This window comes from Pipistrellus hanaki (assembly GCF_964339955.1).
Source record: "Pipistrellus hanaki genome assembly, chromosome: 16".
NCBI lineage: Eukaryota > Metazoa > Chordata > Mammalia > Chiroptera > Vespertilionidae > Pipistrellus > Pipistrellus hanaki.
This window is the reverse complement of record NC_140518.1, coordinates 30,104,708-30,120,635: the sequence shown is the minus strand read 5'-3', so window position 1 is coordinate 30,120,635 and position 15,928 is coordinate 30,104,708. Positions and strand designations below refer to the sequence as shown.

At 47.4% G+C, this 15,928-nt stretch overlaps 2 protein-coding genes across 2 annotated transcripts; one reads left to right on the top strand and one right to left on the bottom strand.

The window, feature by feature from the left end:
• Window positions 1-2,286: 2,286 nt before the first annotated feature.
• On the top strand, window positions 2,287-5,652 carry IFT20 (intraflagellar transport 20). Its single transcript, XM_084862200.1, is given in 7 exon segments — window positions 2,287-2,341; window positions 2,344-2,406; window positions 2,409-2,420; window positions 2,575-2,703; window positions 3,826-3,911; window positions 4,734-4,837; window positions 5,241-5,652. Coding segments are annotated over 7 exon segments (516 nt in total). The 5' UTR covers window positions 2,287-2,301; the 3' UTR covers window positions 5,323-5,652.
• Window positions 5,289-14,262, bottom strand: TMEM97 (transmembrane protein 97). The gene is made up of 3 exons (XM_084862199.1): window positions 14,023-14,262; window positions 7,926-8,070; window positions 5,289-6,948 (listed from the first exon to the last, which is right to left on the bottom strand). Exons 1-3 carry the CDS (start codon window positions 14,149-14,151, stop codon window positions 6,689-6,691), a joined length of 534 nt encoding a protein of 177 aa, XP_084718325.1. The 5' UTR covers window positions 14,152-14,262; the 3' UTR covers window positions 5,289-6,688.
• Between the last annotated feature and the right edge of the window lie 1,666 nt (window positions 14,263-15,928).

The window sequence follows — 15,928 nt, the reverse complement described above, 5'->3', positions numbered from 1 at the left end:
TATGTCCTGCTGCTGCCGCTTCCCCTAGCACCCGGTGCCTTTCCTCATATTATTACCGTCATTTGTGATGGTCTGTTTACTCTTTGTCCGGAGGTCAGGAACTATACCATTAAAGCATTTTCTTCTCTATTCCAGCTCCAGAGCAGGGCTCAGTAGATGTCTCTGAATAAATTCATGCTCTCAGGAAAAGGCTAGCAGCTGAAGCAGATGTTTGCTCCCTCAGAGTAGCTTAATCACCCAGTAGGTGTTAAGTACATAGACTATATGTGTAAATGTAACAAGTAGGATATTAAAAAAAATATGAACGGATATTTTTTAAAAGCCTGATCAGCCCATTTGATGTGGCTCAGTGGTTGAATGTCGATCCATGAACCAGGAGGTCACGGTTTGATTTGGGTCAGGACACATGCTGGGGTTCCGGGCTCGATCCCCCCAGTGGAGGGCATACTGGAGGCAGCCAATCAATGATTCTCTCTCATCCTTGATGTTTCTGTCTGTCTCTCCCTGACCCTTCATATCTGAAATCAATAAAAAATTAAAACAAACAAACTGATCATAAGGAAGCTCTGGATGATTAAAATGTTTCAAAGGAAGATACTAGCCTGTTTACTTGAGTGGTTTCCAGGGAGGTCAAAGGCTCTGGGCCCATCATACACAGATAACCTATAGACATGTATTAGTTGGTCCACACAGTTTGGGATGTGTTTTATTCCTTACTTTGAATTTTTGAATTACTCTCCTTTAAAAATCAGATTCCATATATAAGTCTGGATTTCTGGTCCTCTTGAAAATCAGTTCTGGCAATGGTAGGACTTAATCCCCTCCCCACCTTTTTAAGATTCTATTGATTTTTTAGAGAGGAAAGGAGTTGGAGAGTGAGAAAACTTGGTGTGAGACAAAACATTGATCAGCTGCCTCCTACACACCCTTTACTCGGGATTGAGCATGCAATCTGGGCATGTGCCCTGACTGGAATCCAACTGGCCACCCCCAAGTACATGGATGATGCCCAGCCAATTTGGACACGCCAGCTTTTTAAACCATTGGTACACATGCTCTGGGCAGTCAGTCCCAGAAGAATCACCCCATTCAAACAGAACTCTAAGGAAGCTGGAAGGGTAGGGTTGGGTTGGAGGAGGTGGGAGCAGAGGAAGGGCTGGTGCAGGGTCGGGTGGTGGTAGCCTTTGGAACACCTGGGGTTTTGGAATTGGTATAGCGGCCAATGGCTAGTCCTGAATATCATTGCCTTCCTTTCTAGACAGGGCATGTATTTCTTGTTTTGTTTTTTTTTAAATATATATTTTATTGATTTTTTTTACAGAGAGGAAGGGAGAGAGATAGAAACATTGATGAGAGGGAAACATTGATCAGCTGCCTCCTGCACACCCCTGCTGGGTATGTGCCCACAACCAAGCTACATGCCCTTGACTAGAATTGAACCTGGGACCCTTCAGTCTGCAGGCAGATGCTCTATCCACTGAGCCAAACTGGCTTGGGCTGTATTCCTTGTTTTTTTTGTGTGTGTTATTTTAAAGCCAGAATGAGGGTGAATTTTCAGTCTTTCTTTCCAAGAATCGATGCATCCTTTAGACCAGGAATGCAAGGTGCCTAGGAAGGGAGAAGATACCTGTGCTGGCCCTGTTGCCGACAGAAAACCCTCAACCTCTTTAGCATGGCACACAGGGTCCTTCTGATCTGACTCCTGATCTTTCCAGCTCCATCCTCCATCCTGTCATCTTGTAGGCAGGATAGGCCCTTCCAGTGACTTCGGCTGCTGTTCATGCTGTTCTCTGCTTGGAATGCCTTCCCTGACTTCCTTACTCTGTGTTTTCTGCTTGGAAGAGACTGACCCAACTTTGGGTCCCAGTTCAGGCAAGCGTGCAGCATCCCCTGGCGTACGTTTTGGGTAATATGCTTACTCCTGGCTTATTTTTTTAACCCTAATTTTTCATTCACCCAGATTTTCTCTTTCACTTGCTTTTTGTGTTGTTACAGTACTGTATTTGAAAAGCTTTTTCATGTTCTTTGGGTATATAATCGGGAATAAATAAATATGCTTATGGCTAACAACTTAATTCAGATGTGAACTTCCTCACGCCACGTTAACTGTTCTCTAGTGCTTCAGTGATATTTCTGTAAAAGCACTTAACACAGTATAATTTTTCAGTTTACATGTCTGTCTTCCTCCAGCTAAACTGTGCTCCTCCAGGGCGGGTACCATGTTGCACTCATCTTTGTACCCCCAGCATCTAGCCATGCTGGCATGTAGTAGGCACTCAAGAAATATGTGTTGAATGAACGATGCCTGTGACGAGCACCTGGACTTTATTCTTTCCTGACCCTTGATCTATGACACATCTCCTCCTGGCTGCTACTGTCATTCCTCAGAGCAGACCTCTAGAGACCTGGAAGGGAAACAGGTGAGGCTTAGAGAGGTGGAGGCTGGGGACGGAGCCTCGGGGACGTCTGGGTTTTGGGCCTCGGTGTCTGGGGGCAGGAGTGGGGCTGGGCTGGAAGCAGGCTTTCGTTGGAGGGCTGGGAAGTGATCGTGGGTTGGGGTTGGTTTCTTCACAGCTATGGCCAAGGACATCCTGGGTGAAGCTGGGTTGCACTTTGATGAACTGAACAAGCTGCGGGTGTTGGACCCAGAGGTTACCCAGCAGACCACAGAGCTCAAGGAAGAGTGCAAGGACTTCGTGGACAGTGAGTGTCATTTGGGGAGACATGTTGCCACTCAGCTTTGAATTATTCCGACTGTGCCCCGCCCCCCTCAGCTGTTGCTCGTGGCCCAGCCAGAATAGAGCTGCTGGCTCCCTGACCTTTGTGAATTCCCATGTGCCACCCACCTTGTCTACCTGCCCTCTTATGCTCTCATGTAGTCCCACAGGGAACACCAGTCAAAGCGGACACTGAAATGCTGAGAGGAGGGTGTGTTTTGAGATAAGCCATCTTTGATTTTTTTTTTTTCTCTCCCAGAAACCTTAAACTTCGTGGGGGCAGAACTATGGCTTGGGAGTGGGAAGTAGAGTTATGTAGTGATGACTTGATTTCTTGGGAGAAATAGTATTCTCAGTAGTGGGCTTGTCTGTATTGGGAGTTAAGAGTTGATTAGCAGCTCAGCAGACCCCATGAACACATCTTTGGACAGGAGATACGCAGGACAGCTCCTGTGCTAGCAGCCAGGCAAGACCAGTGGCGTGGACAAAGAGCAGGCCTAGCTGGAGCAGGGATTTCTCAGCCTCTGGGCACTGCAGGCTGTGGAGCGCTCACCTGGTGAAAGGCAGCATGAGTTCTATTGCCAGCCTTCCCATTGCTGTGAATGTTGTCCCATCTTCCTGGGCCTTAGCTTACTCCTCAGTAGTGGGGGCTCCACCACACCCAAGGATTTTGAAGAAAAGGGACTGGGAGATTAGGCACTTAAATGCTTTGAGCTCTTTATTAGCTGAGGCCGCGGTGGATAGCCCCACCATCAATTGAAGTCCAGTGGCTACAAGAGGCAGCTTCCTGTCCTGAGGCAGTCCTTCCATGAATGTGGCCCTTTGCACCTCCTTGGGGTCCCCGTAGAATAGGTCCACCAGGGCCTTCATAGCTTGAGGTAGCAGCAGCTAGCTGGCCTGGGGACTCACGGTCTATTCCCTATAGCTCTGGACACCTGCCAGTCATCTCTAGGTTCAAACCAAGGGCGGCAGACTTTAGACCAGCAGGCACCAAACTGTTTGGACACAAGTTAGAAGGGGCAGTTAGTCCTTCCCTCTCGCCGAAAGGGAATACCGAGGGAGAGTGATGACGCTGAGGAAATAAAAACATTTCCTTTTTTCCCAAAAGAAATTGGCCAGTTTCAGAAAATAGTTGGTGGTTTACTTGAGCTTGTTGACCAACTTGCAAAAGAAGCAGAAAACGAGAAGATGAAGGTAAGAGCAGCATGCATTTCATCTCCATCTTGGCCTGGGACCCTCGTTCATTAGCCTGTCATCTTCTGCCCTTGACTGTGTGTGTGTGTGTGTGTGTGTGTGTGTGTGTGTATGTGTTGGGGTGAAAAGGAGATTCTTTTAATACAAGATTTTAAACATTTCCTATACAAGTATCAACTCATGTTGTACACATTAAATAATACATGTCAATTATACCTGTTTTTAAAAAACAATTCCTGGTCCAATTAACCTACTTTGAATTTTTATATGCCAGTACACTTTCAGTCATTATTTCCTTTAAGCTTCACATCACTGAAATAGATGGCTTTATCATTCTGTAAATGAAGGTGTGCAGAGTATAGGTGACTTGGCAAAGAGCACTAGTGCTCCAGACCTGGGGGTAGTACTCCTACATCTGCCTCAGAGCTCTAGGCCAGTGGTTGGCAAACTCACTAGTCAACAGAGCCAAATACCAACAATACGACGATTGAAATTTCTTTTGAGAGCCAAATTTTTTAAACTTAAACTATATAGGTAGGTACACTGTTATTAACTTTTAGGGTACCCCTAAGCTGGCCTTTGCTAAAATCTCAAGGGGCCAAAAAGCCGCATGTGGCTCGAGAGCTGGTTTGCCGACCACTGCTCTAGGCCAATTCTCATTTGGAATCCTGAGGTTAATCCTTTCTCCCAAAGTTCTGGGTTCAGCCTTCTTTTCTCTTCTGGGCAGTGAGGTAGCCCCCAAGTGGTGCTTCCCCAGATGAGGACTTAACGCTAAAGATGGTTTTAATGAAGCCGTGACCTTTGGCAATACTGTTCTTCTAGGCCATTGGTGCTCGCAATTTGCTCAAATCTATAGCAAAGCAGAGAGAAGCCCAACAGCAGCAACTCCAAGCACTAATAGCAGAAAAGAAAATGCAGCTCGAAAGGTAAGACATTATGTAAAGCAAAGTCTTTACTTGACTGCATTTCTGTTTTTCCTTCTTAAAAGTCACCTCTTATCCTTATTCATTTTTCTCCTAGGAATAGTGTCTCACTTGTCATCCTAATTTGAAGGTTTTACATTTGATGGAAAAGTTGTTATTATCAAATCACCTGTAGTGGCTTGAGAGCATGAAGGCTCAGGCGGCTAGTGTGCAAAGGCGGCTGCAGGAGACACTTGGCGGGAGGATTTCCCACGGGGCCTGTGCAGGGCTTTGCACACTAGTCTTTTAACTTCACTCTAACACCATTTCTTGGAATCATTTCAGTCACCTGTATTCTTCTCTAGAAGAATTAAGTCCATGGTTTATTTCATCCGTTTTTAGGGCTTCTAACAATTTTGTTTTTCAGGTATCGGGTTGAATATGAAGCTTTGTGTAAAGTAGAAGCAGAACAAAATGAATTTATTGACCAATTTATTTTTCAGAAATGAACTGAAAATTTCATTATATAGCAGGAGGGCAGAAAAACAAAAACCTCTGTACCATTCCAGTGACTTTGACTAATGACCCAAGTCTATCATGTGAGATGGTGTGGGGAGGACGCACCATCTCTGAAGGCAATAAGACCAATCTGGGGGGCGGGAAGGGGCCTTGTTTCAGATGCCGGTGCATATCTGTACACACCGTGACCACAGCGGCCCAGGTCCTCACCTCTTGCATTGTTATTCTGAAATAAGCAGTCTGTAAACTTTGATTTTTTTTTTTTGTAAACTCACAAAGCTTTGGAGGAAAAAGCAATAAATTATTGTTTTCAAATGGCTTATCTACCTCTTTCCTGGAGCCCTTGAAGTGTACACTGAGTCACTTATAAGAGAACCTTGGACTCTCCAGCCCCTTGGCCACAAAACAAACCAGGCAGTGGTCAGCAGCTACCTTTATTTGGACTGGACACGTGAGTCAGAGATACTCCCAGGAGAGTAATATGGCTTATGAGCAGAACAGGAAAAGAGGGAATTGACTGGAAGCAGTTTCTTCAGTTGTCCATGTGTGTTCATAAGTCGTCGTTTTTAAAGTTAGCTTTGAGTATGAACTTGGAGAGAGCTAATGGAACACCAGGTACGAACGTGAAGAGACCCCACACGCAGTGGGCATGTCTGGCCCAGCGGTTCCCCCATTCTGACTCAGACCGACACGGGAAGGAGTGTTTAAACTACTAGAAGAATGTAGTTCTCCAGAAGGCAGCACACTGCCAGATCAGGTTTGAGACACCAGATCTAGGGTAGAGTGATTTCTGTCCGGTGGTCTGTAAAAAGACAGGACTAAGGTTTGGAAAGAATTTTTAAAAAATCTCTCCTTCTGGGACGAGCTGTTTAAAACAGAAACAGAGCACCTTCTGGTTTAACACATATCTGACTGAAAGCCAGGGCTGAACCTTAAACCTCCTGCAGACTATTCTCTCCTCCCCACCAGGGGTGCAGGCAAGAAAACTATAGTTTTTAATGAATATTGAAGAGGCATAATTTCAAACTTAAAAATGGCCTGAACAGCATACTGCTCATTTTGCTGAATAGTGATTTGCTGTAGAGAATCATGAGTCAAGGGGTCAGTCACATGTATATTGTGGATCAAATAACTCATGAAAATGCCAAGCAGGATGTGTTTCTTAGAAGTTCATTCATTTCTGGCCTGGTCCTGTTTTTAGTATTCTGCAGTGGAACTGGGCACATGGTGAACTTGGCCGTCCTCAGGCGATGGGTCTGTGCCAGTGCCCTTGGAAGGTGACAGACGGGTCATGGCTGCTGGTGTTTCAAATGCGACTGAAGACATGGGTTCTGAGCAGTTTGCCTCGTGTAGTTCTCATTTTTTCTTTCTTTTCTCCTCATATTTATAGTAGGGGCTCCGCAACATGAAAAGCAGAAGCATAAGAGGGATGAGAAAGTAAGGGGCATAGACAGATACGAGGGTTAAGCGTTCACGTAAAGTCTGAGGTCCTTGTCCTTTGAAACCACTGGCTTTAGAGAAATCCTCAAATAGGAACGTGGAGAGAATTGGGATCAGGGTTGTCATGGTGTGGGCTGAGTAGACGATGGCCGAGGTGCGAATCCACTTGCAGCCTCCTGAAGTCGCCAGGGACAGAGAGAAGCGTTAGGTCTGCTCAGGATCCAGGGGTGCCCATGCCACGCCCCATGACCTCTCTGCTCCTCTCAGCTGGACCATCCCCCCTCCTTTACCATGGAAACAGCGGGAAACCAGATGTGTCACAATGCTGCCTAAATGTGCCAGGGTGGGAGTTGGACTTTAATTCAGAAAAACTCTCCACATGTGTCAAACACAAGGCCCGCGGGCCAAATCCAGCCCGCCAGGACTTGCAAGGTGGCCCGCACCGCGCTGTCATCACTGCACTCCTCTGTCAGTTTATGACATTGTCAGTTTATGACTGTTCAGTAAACCATTCGGCCCGAGATTTAGGCTGGATTTTAGATTTTGGCCCCTTCTCTGATTGAGTTCGACACCCCTACTCTAGGCAGTAAAGTTAAACCTGTTTGGTCTGAAAGGGGGAGGGGGGGCTGACAGCAGTATGTTTGTTAAGTAATTAGAGTGTATGTAGGTGTATGTAGGTGAGAAGATCAGTAGATTCTGCCAAGAGATGGATTTGGGAGCTGCAGTGGGAAATAAGCTCTACAAGCTTAGTTACCGCGGATGCCGGTATGACTGCTTTCTTTATAACAGCATCAGACATATGCGACACTGTAAGAATCCTTTTTCAAAAAGAAGTTAAACCCTTAGGAATTAGCTTGATGCTACTACTTATAAGCCAGCATGATACTACCTAAAACAGAAAAATGAAAACCAATGATAAAGGAAAGAAAAAGCAACAAGTCCTATGTTTAAGTAGCCTCAAGTTTCCCAGCTGGCTGAGGCAGTTCTGCAGCCCAACTGACCACAGGCATTAGCCTGAGCCACAGTAATACCCGCTCTAGGAGCTGTCCTGTCGTTCCCAGCAGACCCTCCACCCCCTCACGCAAACCACAGGGGCCTGTGAAGATACTTTCCCAGAGATTTCTGGGACCTGATTTTCCCACCATTTACCTACCTTTGAAGAAGGCGTATGTTGCAAAGGGAAAGAAAGGCAGCTGAAGCACGAGCTCGCAAAACAGGAAGGATTTAAACCATGCGGGGGGGTCCTGCAGCAGAGGGTCTTTGAATTCCTTGGCGTACCACTTGAGCAGGTTTCTCAGCTGGAAAAGATCGAGATCACAATGAGTACAGCCACCTGGCAGGGCAGGCGCAGCCGCTCCAACCCTTTGGCAGCAGATGGCACAACCAGCTGACGGGGATTCAGCCTAGATGGTCATTTAATAAAAACTCGCTAGCTCTAACTCGTATGTTAGCTTCTACGAGAAGTTCTCCCCAGCTCTCGCAGCCCCTTTGTGCCACCAGCATCGATCTGTGACTCCCATGGCAACACTTATCCAGGGGCGCTGCCCTTTGTCAAAAGCACTATCTACACTTAGTTTGCTGAATGAACACACAAACAGTATCATCCTGACATCTGCTCTTTCACAATAGCAACTGCACGCCAATCTCAGGGCCAGAGAGCCTCAAATACAGAAATGAAGTGAATTTGACTCGGGGGAGGGGACAGTGATGGACAGGCAGTAAAGTGAACTTCGGTGAGGATGCACCTTTAGACAATTTAAATGGTCATTCTTCCCCTTCCCCCCAAAATACGTTCTTATTGACTTTAGAGAGGAAGGAGAGAGGGTGAGATAGAAACATCAATGCTGAAAATTACTGATCTGCTGCCTCCGGCATGGCCCCACTGGGGATCGGGCCCACAACCAGGGCAGTGCCCTGACTGGAACTGAACCCAGACCTCTTGGTTCGTAGGTTGATGCTCAACCACTGAGCCACGTAGCTTGAGCCAAATTGTCATTGACTCCCTAGTACTCAAGTTTTTTTTTCTTTTAGGAGACCAGTAGGATATTTGTAGAACAAACTCTGCTCCAGACCACAAACTACAGCTTCCAGGCGATGTAAAAGCTTGAGTAGCAGTCTTAGTTCTAGCTTGGGCCCCACCCTCATAATTATGCTGTCAAGTAAAATGATACAGATCCAAGCTGACTTGGCTACAGGCAGAGAAGTAAGAGGGCCGAGGCTGCCCATTCTGTGCTTTTTAAAGACACCCCCCCCCCCCCCCCAAGCCTCAGGCTCTCCACATAAGTCTGTTGCATTTAACCTCCTGGAAATGGCATGGTTTCAACACACCTGCCATCAAAGCCAAATATGTATTTATATTGACAATAAATAAAGGCAACTTCCCAAGTAAGAAGTTAGCTTACAATGGAAAAATCTAAAGATATTCCTGTTAATTTTTAATCAGAAGATAAATGCTCAATATTGAGGTCTCACTGCTGTGAGTGAGCTTTAAGCAAATATCCAAAGACAAACATTCTGTTAGCACATTAACCGGGCTGTGTGGCTCAGCTGCTGGAGCATAGACCCATGCACCAGAGGAGCTTGGCTGAAGAAACCAAGTTCTCCTTATCTCAGGACTCCTTGCTTTTTATTAACACAATTTGTCCAAAGGCAAGGTGGAGATATACACTTCAAAGGGTAGGTTTAGGTACAGAATCCATTGTCAGACTAGGGAATTAATTACCTCCTGCTGTTCAGGTGTTTGGCCAGGAGGAGGCAATAACATGTAGATTAAGATGCCCTGAGCTGTCTGGCAGCAAGCAATCATCCTTTTCAGGTTTGGGAAATGCCATAAGCCATTCCAGCAGGTGATAACCTATGTGACTCGGCTCTTGTTGAGTCCCCAAGTTCCATCAACCTTTTTTTGTTATTTTGTTGCCCATCAACCTTTTGATGAAACTCTTGCAATTATGACATGCTGGAATTGGCTTCTGCAGCGTCCCTCAGCCCAGTCTGCACCCTCTCACAGTCCGGGAGCCCTCAGGGGATGTCTGATTGACAGCTTAGGACATCCTGCTCTTGCACTCGCCAACTGTGAGCCCTTCTGGCAGAGCCACACTCCCCCTGTGGAAGCGCACTGACCATCAGGGGGCAGCTCCTGCATTAAGTGTCTGCCCCCTGGTGGTCACTGTGCATCATAGCAACTGCTTGTTCCGCTGTTTGGTTGCTTTGCATTATTAGCATATTAGCCTTTTATTATATCGGATAAGACCCCCTCAAAAGGTAATAATAAAACTGTCTCCATTTATATATCTCAGTCACATTTCACTCAACTTAATATTGTTATCCATTTAAAAACATTTACTTGATCCTAACTGAAAGGTCCCAGGTTTGATTCTGATCAAGGGCATGTACCTTGGTTGTGGGCACATCCCCAGAAGAGGGTGTGCAGGAGGCAACTGAATCAATGTTTCTCTCTCATTGATGTTTCTAACTCTCTATCCCTCTCCCTTCCTCTCTGTAAAAAAACATTAAAATAAATTAAGAAAACAAATTAAGAAAACAACTTTTACCTGGCCTGGGCACCTGGGATTCTCAGCCAGCAACTGCTGAACAATTTTGTACTTTTCTAACTTAGAATGAGATCATAGACTGATTGCAAACCTAGATGCTCACTTGTTTTTCCTTATTTTAACAGAAGCAATGCTACCCAGCTGCAAATCCTATATAATAAAAGCCCAATATGCTAAGTGTCTGGTTAACCAGTCAGCCATTCAACCAATCAAAACATAATATGCTAGAGCAGCCGGGTCGGGTGCGGCCAGGCCTGTAGCAGCAACAGCCAAGTCCAGAGCAACTAGGTCGGGAGCGGCAGTGACCAGACCCGGAGCAGCTGGTTGTGGAACGAACCAGAGCAACAGAGGCCGGGCCCGGAGCAGCCAGGCCCGAAGCAGCTCGCTCCTCGCCTGTACCTGCCCACGGCTGCCTCTCAGACATGGCTGGAAACTTTTGAGGGAACTTGAGGGTCTGCTGAATCAAGTGATGAAGGCTTAGATCTGGATGTGTTGAGTTAGTATAGCGCTGGGGTGTTGATCTGTGAGTGCCTTGGGTGGGGCCTGGATGAGGCTGGTTGACCTATTTGAAAATGTCTTTTGTGTGAAGTGTATCATTGGGCATGTGGAGGTATTATTGATATGAGAAAATGCTAAGCAACAGATTTACTATCTGAAAAGGGATTTACTATCGGGGAAAGGGAGGGAGGAAGAGACTGAACATAAACTGTGCACCTATGGATGAGGACAATGGGGGATGGGGAGGGGGCAGAGGGTGGGGTGGGAACCTGGTGGAGGGGGGAAGAAATGAGGAACCTTTGTAATAATATGAACAATAAAGATTGATTTAAAAAAAAAAAAAAAAAAAAAAAAAAACTTATATCATGAGTCTCCTCCCTTAGAAAGGATAGATTCGCAGTAATCAACATTTATGCTAATTAAACTCTCCTCTGTAATTAAGTGAAATGTCAATATAAATTATACAAAAATTCAAAAAAAAAAAAAAAAAAAAAAAAAAACATAATATGCTAATGATATGCTAAGGCTGCTCAACCACTCACTATGATGTGCATTGACCACCAGGGGGCAGATGCTCAGACCAGTAGGTTAGCTTGCTGCTGGGGTCAGGCTGATCGGGACTGAACGAGATGGGCTGGACATGCCCTGGAGCCCTCTACCTGTGATCCCTCACAGCCTGGCCAACCTCCTGAGTCTCTTCCCAGCCCTAATCGTGCACTGGTGGGTCCCTCAGCCTGGCCTGTGCCCTCTCACAATCCGGGACCCCTCGGGGATGTCGGAGAGCTGGTTTTGGCCGATTCTGCAGGCCAAGCTGAGGGACCCCACTGGTGCACGAATTTGTGCACCGGGCCTCTAGTGATACTATAAAATACTTTCCATCCTCTCCATGTTCTAATTTAGTGATTTTCAACTTTTTTTCATCTCATAGCACACATAAACTAATTACTGAAATTCCAAGCACACTAAAAAAATTCCTTTGCCAATCTGACAAAAAAAAAAAAAAAAAAAAAAAAAGTCTAATTTTGACTCACTCACACTGGAAAGCTATTGTTGTGTTGGCTGTTGCCATTTCTTTAGTCTGACAATCTAAGGGTGAAAGAGGCCCATGTCCCTAACTAAATAGTCAAGTATTGCATATTTTTAAAATTCTTGTGGCACACGGGTGAAAATGGCTGTTCTAATCCAAAGTAAATTCTTACTGTTTCATAAGTTTTCCTAAGGGTTGGGCTGGTTCAAACCAAGAAAGATTTTTTAGCCCAAGCATTATGTGGCTTTTTAGTTATAGGGAAAAATTTCTACTTAGGGAGGAAAAGCAACAAATGTTAAATTTTGGCATATTTTCAAAGAGAATTTGAGAATAACCCAAGGCTTCTATTATTATTTTCCACCAAGAGAAGCAACAAAAAACTATCATTACCCACCCAGAGCAACAAAAATGACTAGAGGTACAGGCCTTCCAAGCCAGGATGCCTGTTTCTAATTCCTTCAAAACATCATCACACACTCAGACACACACACACACTCAGACACACACACACACACACACACAGTTTCTGGCCAGGTCCTGCCTACATTGCCTCTTGACCTTTTATATTAAGTCAACATTAAATAAAGCTGAGAGAACTTTACCAAATTAAATATATAAATTTAAGTGGTGCTATACTAGACATTTTAATTGTATCTTGTGAGTGGTAAGCACGGACTTGTGGAATGGCAGGCACATTCAGAAAGAATAAAGAAACCAACAGCTGTTCAGTCTGGAATAACCTGGAGTAACATATTTGCCCCATATTAAGAGGACTCATGTAATCCACATGTAGGGCAGAGGGACACTGGACTAGAAGAGGTGGCAGTGATGACAGAGCCGAGACTGAAGTGTGTGGCCACAAGCCAAGGAACACTGGCAACCAGATTCCTAGGACCTTCCAAAGGAACAACTCTGCAAGATTCACTTTAATTCTGACTCCAGATTACAAGAGGATAAACTTGCGTTGTTTTAAGGCACTGGTTTTGTTAATTTGTTATGGCAGCAACACGTGAAACTAATATACACCCTGTGTATATTTAAGCTTGCAATTTAACCCAACTCTCTTACTTGACAACTGAGGCTACAGAGCCCTGATTTCCCCCAAGACACTCCAGCATTTCTTGGAATAACCCAGTCCCCAGTCTGTGGTCCACTGTCACACGCTGCCTAAGCTTTTCCAAGAAAACATTGGTCAGAGGGCTTCCCAGTTATGCTTGGATCTAGAAGTAAACAAAAGAATTTTATGAAGTGGGCGTACACTGTTTAGTGGCTCTTGACCTTTTGAGGAGGTTAGACACCCCCTTCCTCCCCAGAAGAGTTGATGGAAGCTATAGATTCTCCTCTCAGAAAACACAAGGCACACACATTTTGCATACACCACTAGAGTTCATGGTTAAGAAAAAGCATTTAAGAGATAAAATCAAATCCATAGGTTTACAAGTCAAGTCTTGCCCAGTTAGTTCTACAGACAGACTGCAGAAACATAGGACTGAGGACAGGAATTTCGTAAAAGAAAGTTGTTACACAAGGTCCAGACGTGAAAAGAACTGGGGGGGGGGGGGGGGGGAGGATCTGAAGAAATAATAAATCATTAAAGCAAAGTTTGCGGTAAAGAAAACTCTCCACCAACCAGGAAAATGAGGCTCTTCGCCTGTTTCCAGTGAACCCAATTGAAAGGGTCGAATTGAAAAGGAGTCATTCTCTCTGAGCCTTTGAAGTTGCTGGATTCTGATCTAGAATGACTGTCTGCAAATGCCCTTTTGACGAATCTGATTCTACTTAGATTATTTCTTTGGGATAAGACGGTATTTCAAAGCTCTTCCAAGAAACACAACTTTAAAACAAATCCAAGGCGTGATTTACACCCTCACATACCGACAGCTGAGCCTTGACACAAATCCGGGGAATAGCTGTTTTTGCAAAGAACGAAGTGTTTGGCCCCCGCAGCAACTTGTGGGAAGAGCCTGGGACAGACAAAGAAAACCCGGGGGAGACGCCGGGCTGAAGAGTAAGTCCGGGCCGGAGCGCCGGCAGGAGGACCAGGGGGACAGAACGGAAGCCCCGCAGCGGGGGTCGCGGGCGGAGGAGCGGAGCCGGGGAACCCGGGCGCCGCCGCAGCGCGCGGGGGGCCCCCACGCCGGCGGCCCGCGGCCAGGACCGCCGGGCGCCCTCACCTCCACGGGGTAGAGTTCGCGCGGCAGCACCGCCTGCAGGTCGAAGAGCAGCGTGATGGGGATGTGGGAGAGGAAGTAGAGCCCCAGCAGCCACTCCAGGCCGCGCCGCGCACACAGGGTCCCCATCATCCGTTGGCTGGGCCGCGAAGGAGCGGAGGCTGCGCTCGCCGGGACCGCCGACGTGGGAAGAGCGCGCGGGCCCGCGCCTTCCTGGGGCCCGCGGGCCCGCGCGCGGCCGCTCGCCCCGCCCCGCCCCTCTCGAGGGCTACGCAGGACGCTCCCATTGGCCGCTGAGGAGGAGCGCGCGCGCCTATTGGCTCGTCTGAATGTAGCGTGTGGGGAAGCCAGGCAGGGGCGGGGCTCCGGGCGGCCTAGCGGAGATGGGCAGAGGGGCGTGCCGCGTGGGGAGTGCCGGCCAGGCCTCTCGCCGACCGCCGCGTGGCAAGCTGGGCTCAGCGGCGGGTGCCCACTGTGGCCCCCTCTCGCCCGTTAGTCCATTCATTCATCCCCCCCGTCTAGCGCTTACAGAGCGCCTCCGGGGAGCTGGGCCGTGGGCGTTTATGGAGGTGGAGCCCCCAGGGAGGGGGACTGTCCCAGGCTAGGGCCGTAAGGAGCTGTGATCCACGGGCTGCGCCGTGTGAGCTCCGGGCAAGATCCCTGTCCTGCCGAAGTGGAGGGGTTCTGGAAGCCTTCCGAAGGTTGCACAGGAGGCAGCCAGCCTTCACTAACTATAAGCAGAGGTTATATTGTAGAAAGAGGTGAAGTTGATAGGCCTTGGTGATTGGCTGTGAGCAATGAGGGAGGTTCAAGGATTCATTGGTTCATTCAGCAAATACTGATGTTTATGTGCAGGGCCCAGGTCGGCTCTGGGCGGGATGGGTGGCGCTGCCATTCGTAGAGAGGAGGGACACAAAGAAGTGGGTTGAAGAGGAGGTAATTTGGTGCTGGCCATGTTGGCATGAAGCGGTCTCTGCCATACCAGAGAGCATCCTGATGAGCCTGTCTGGAGATGTAGATTTATTTTTATTTTTTTTAAATATATTGATTTTTCACAGAGAGGAAGAGAGAGGGATAGAGAGTTAGAAACATCTATCAGCTGCCTCCTGCACACCCCCTACTGGGGACGTGCCGGCAACCAAGGTACATGCCCTTGACCGGAATCGAACCTGGGACCCTTCAGTCTGCAGGCCAAAGCTCCATCCCCTGAGCCAAATGGGTTTTGGCATGGAGATGTAGATTTATGATAGATCCTCCTTCCTCCAGTTGATGGACAGAAGTAAACCCCACCTGCGGCCAGACATTCCTGAGCTCTGAACCACCAATCAGTACCTGCCAAATACTCTAAGCCCCCATTCCTAAGTCCCCAGGTCCCTAATCACCAATCAGCATGTGCTGAGTGCCCTAAGCCCCTTCCGTCCCCTATCCTTAAAAGTGCTTGTACCCCGGCGCTCGCTCTCTTCCGCCCCTCTGTGGAAGCAGCCGGCAGGGGTACGCTTCCCTCCAATAAAACCTGTGTGTCCTGCCATCCCGATCTCCGGCTACCTTCTCTATTTAATCTCTCAATTTATGAGGTTGTCGTTTGCTGGGAGGTGACGTTCTGAGATCAGAGGGCCTGTGAGAGAACTGAGAGGAGCACCAAACTCAGGCTTTGTGGGGAGAGGGAGCTGAGCTACAGGTGGCCCGCAGGAATGTGATGGTACAGAAAGGGGGGCAGAGGTGGGGCAGCTGTCAGAGCAACACCGAATGGTACCCCCTGGTGGCTCTGAGAGCAGTTGTGGCAGGGTGGAGGCAGGGGCTAGAGGACAGCAGGGCCAGGAGTGGGAAGTAGGGAAATGGAGGCAGGGAGTGTAGACACCTGGCTATGAAGGGAAGGGAGATGGGGCGGTAGCTGGAGGGACGTGTACTC

Coding starts and splice junctions, on each gene's coding strand:
- TMEM97 (XM_084862199.1), bottom strand. CDS start 14,151: ATGATGGGGACCCTGTGTGCGCGGCGCGGCCTGGAGTGGCTGCTGGGG. Junction 8,071..14,022: donor GCGAACTCTACCCCGTGGAG/GTGAGGGCGCCC, acceptor GATCTTTTCCAG/CTGAGAAACCTGCTCAAGTG. Junction 6,949..7,925: donor AACATACGCCTTCTTCAAAG/GTAGGTAAATGG, acceptor TGGCGACTTCAG/GAGGCTGCAAGTGGATTCGC.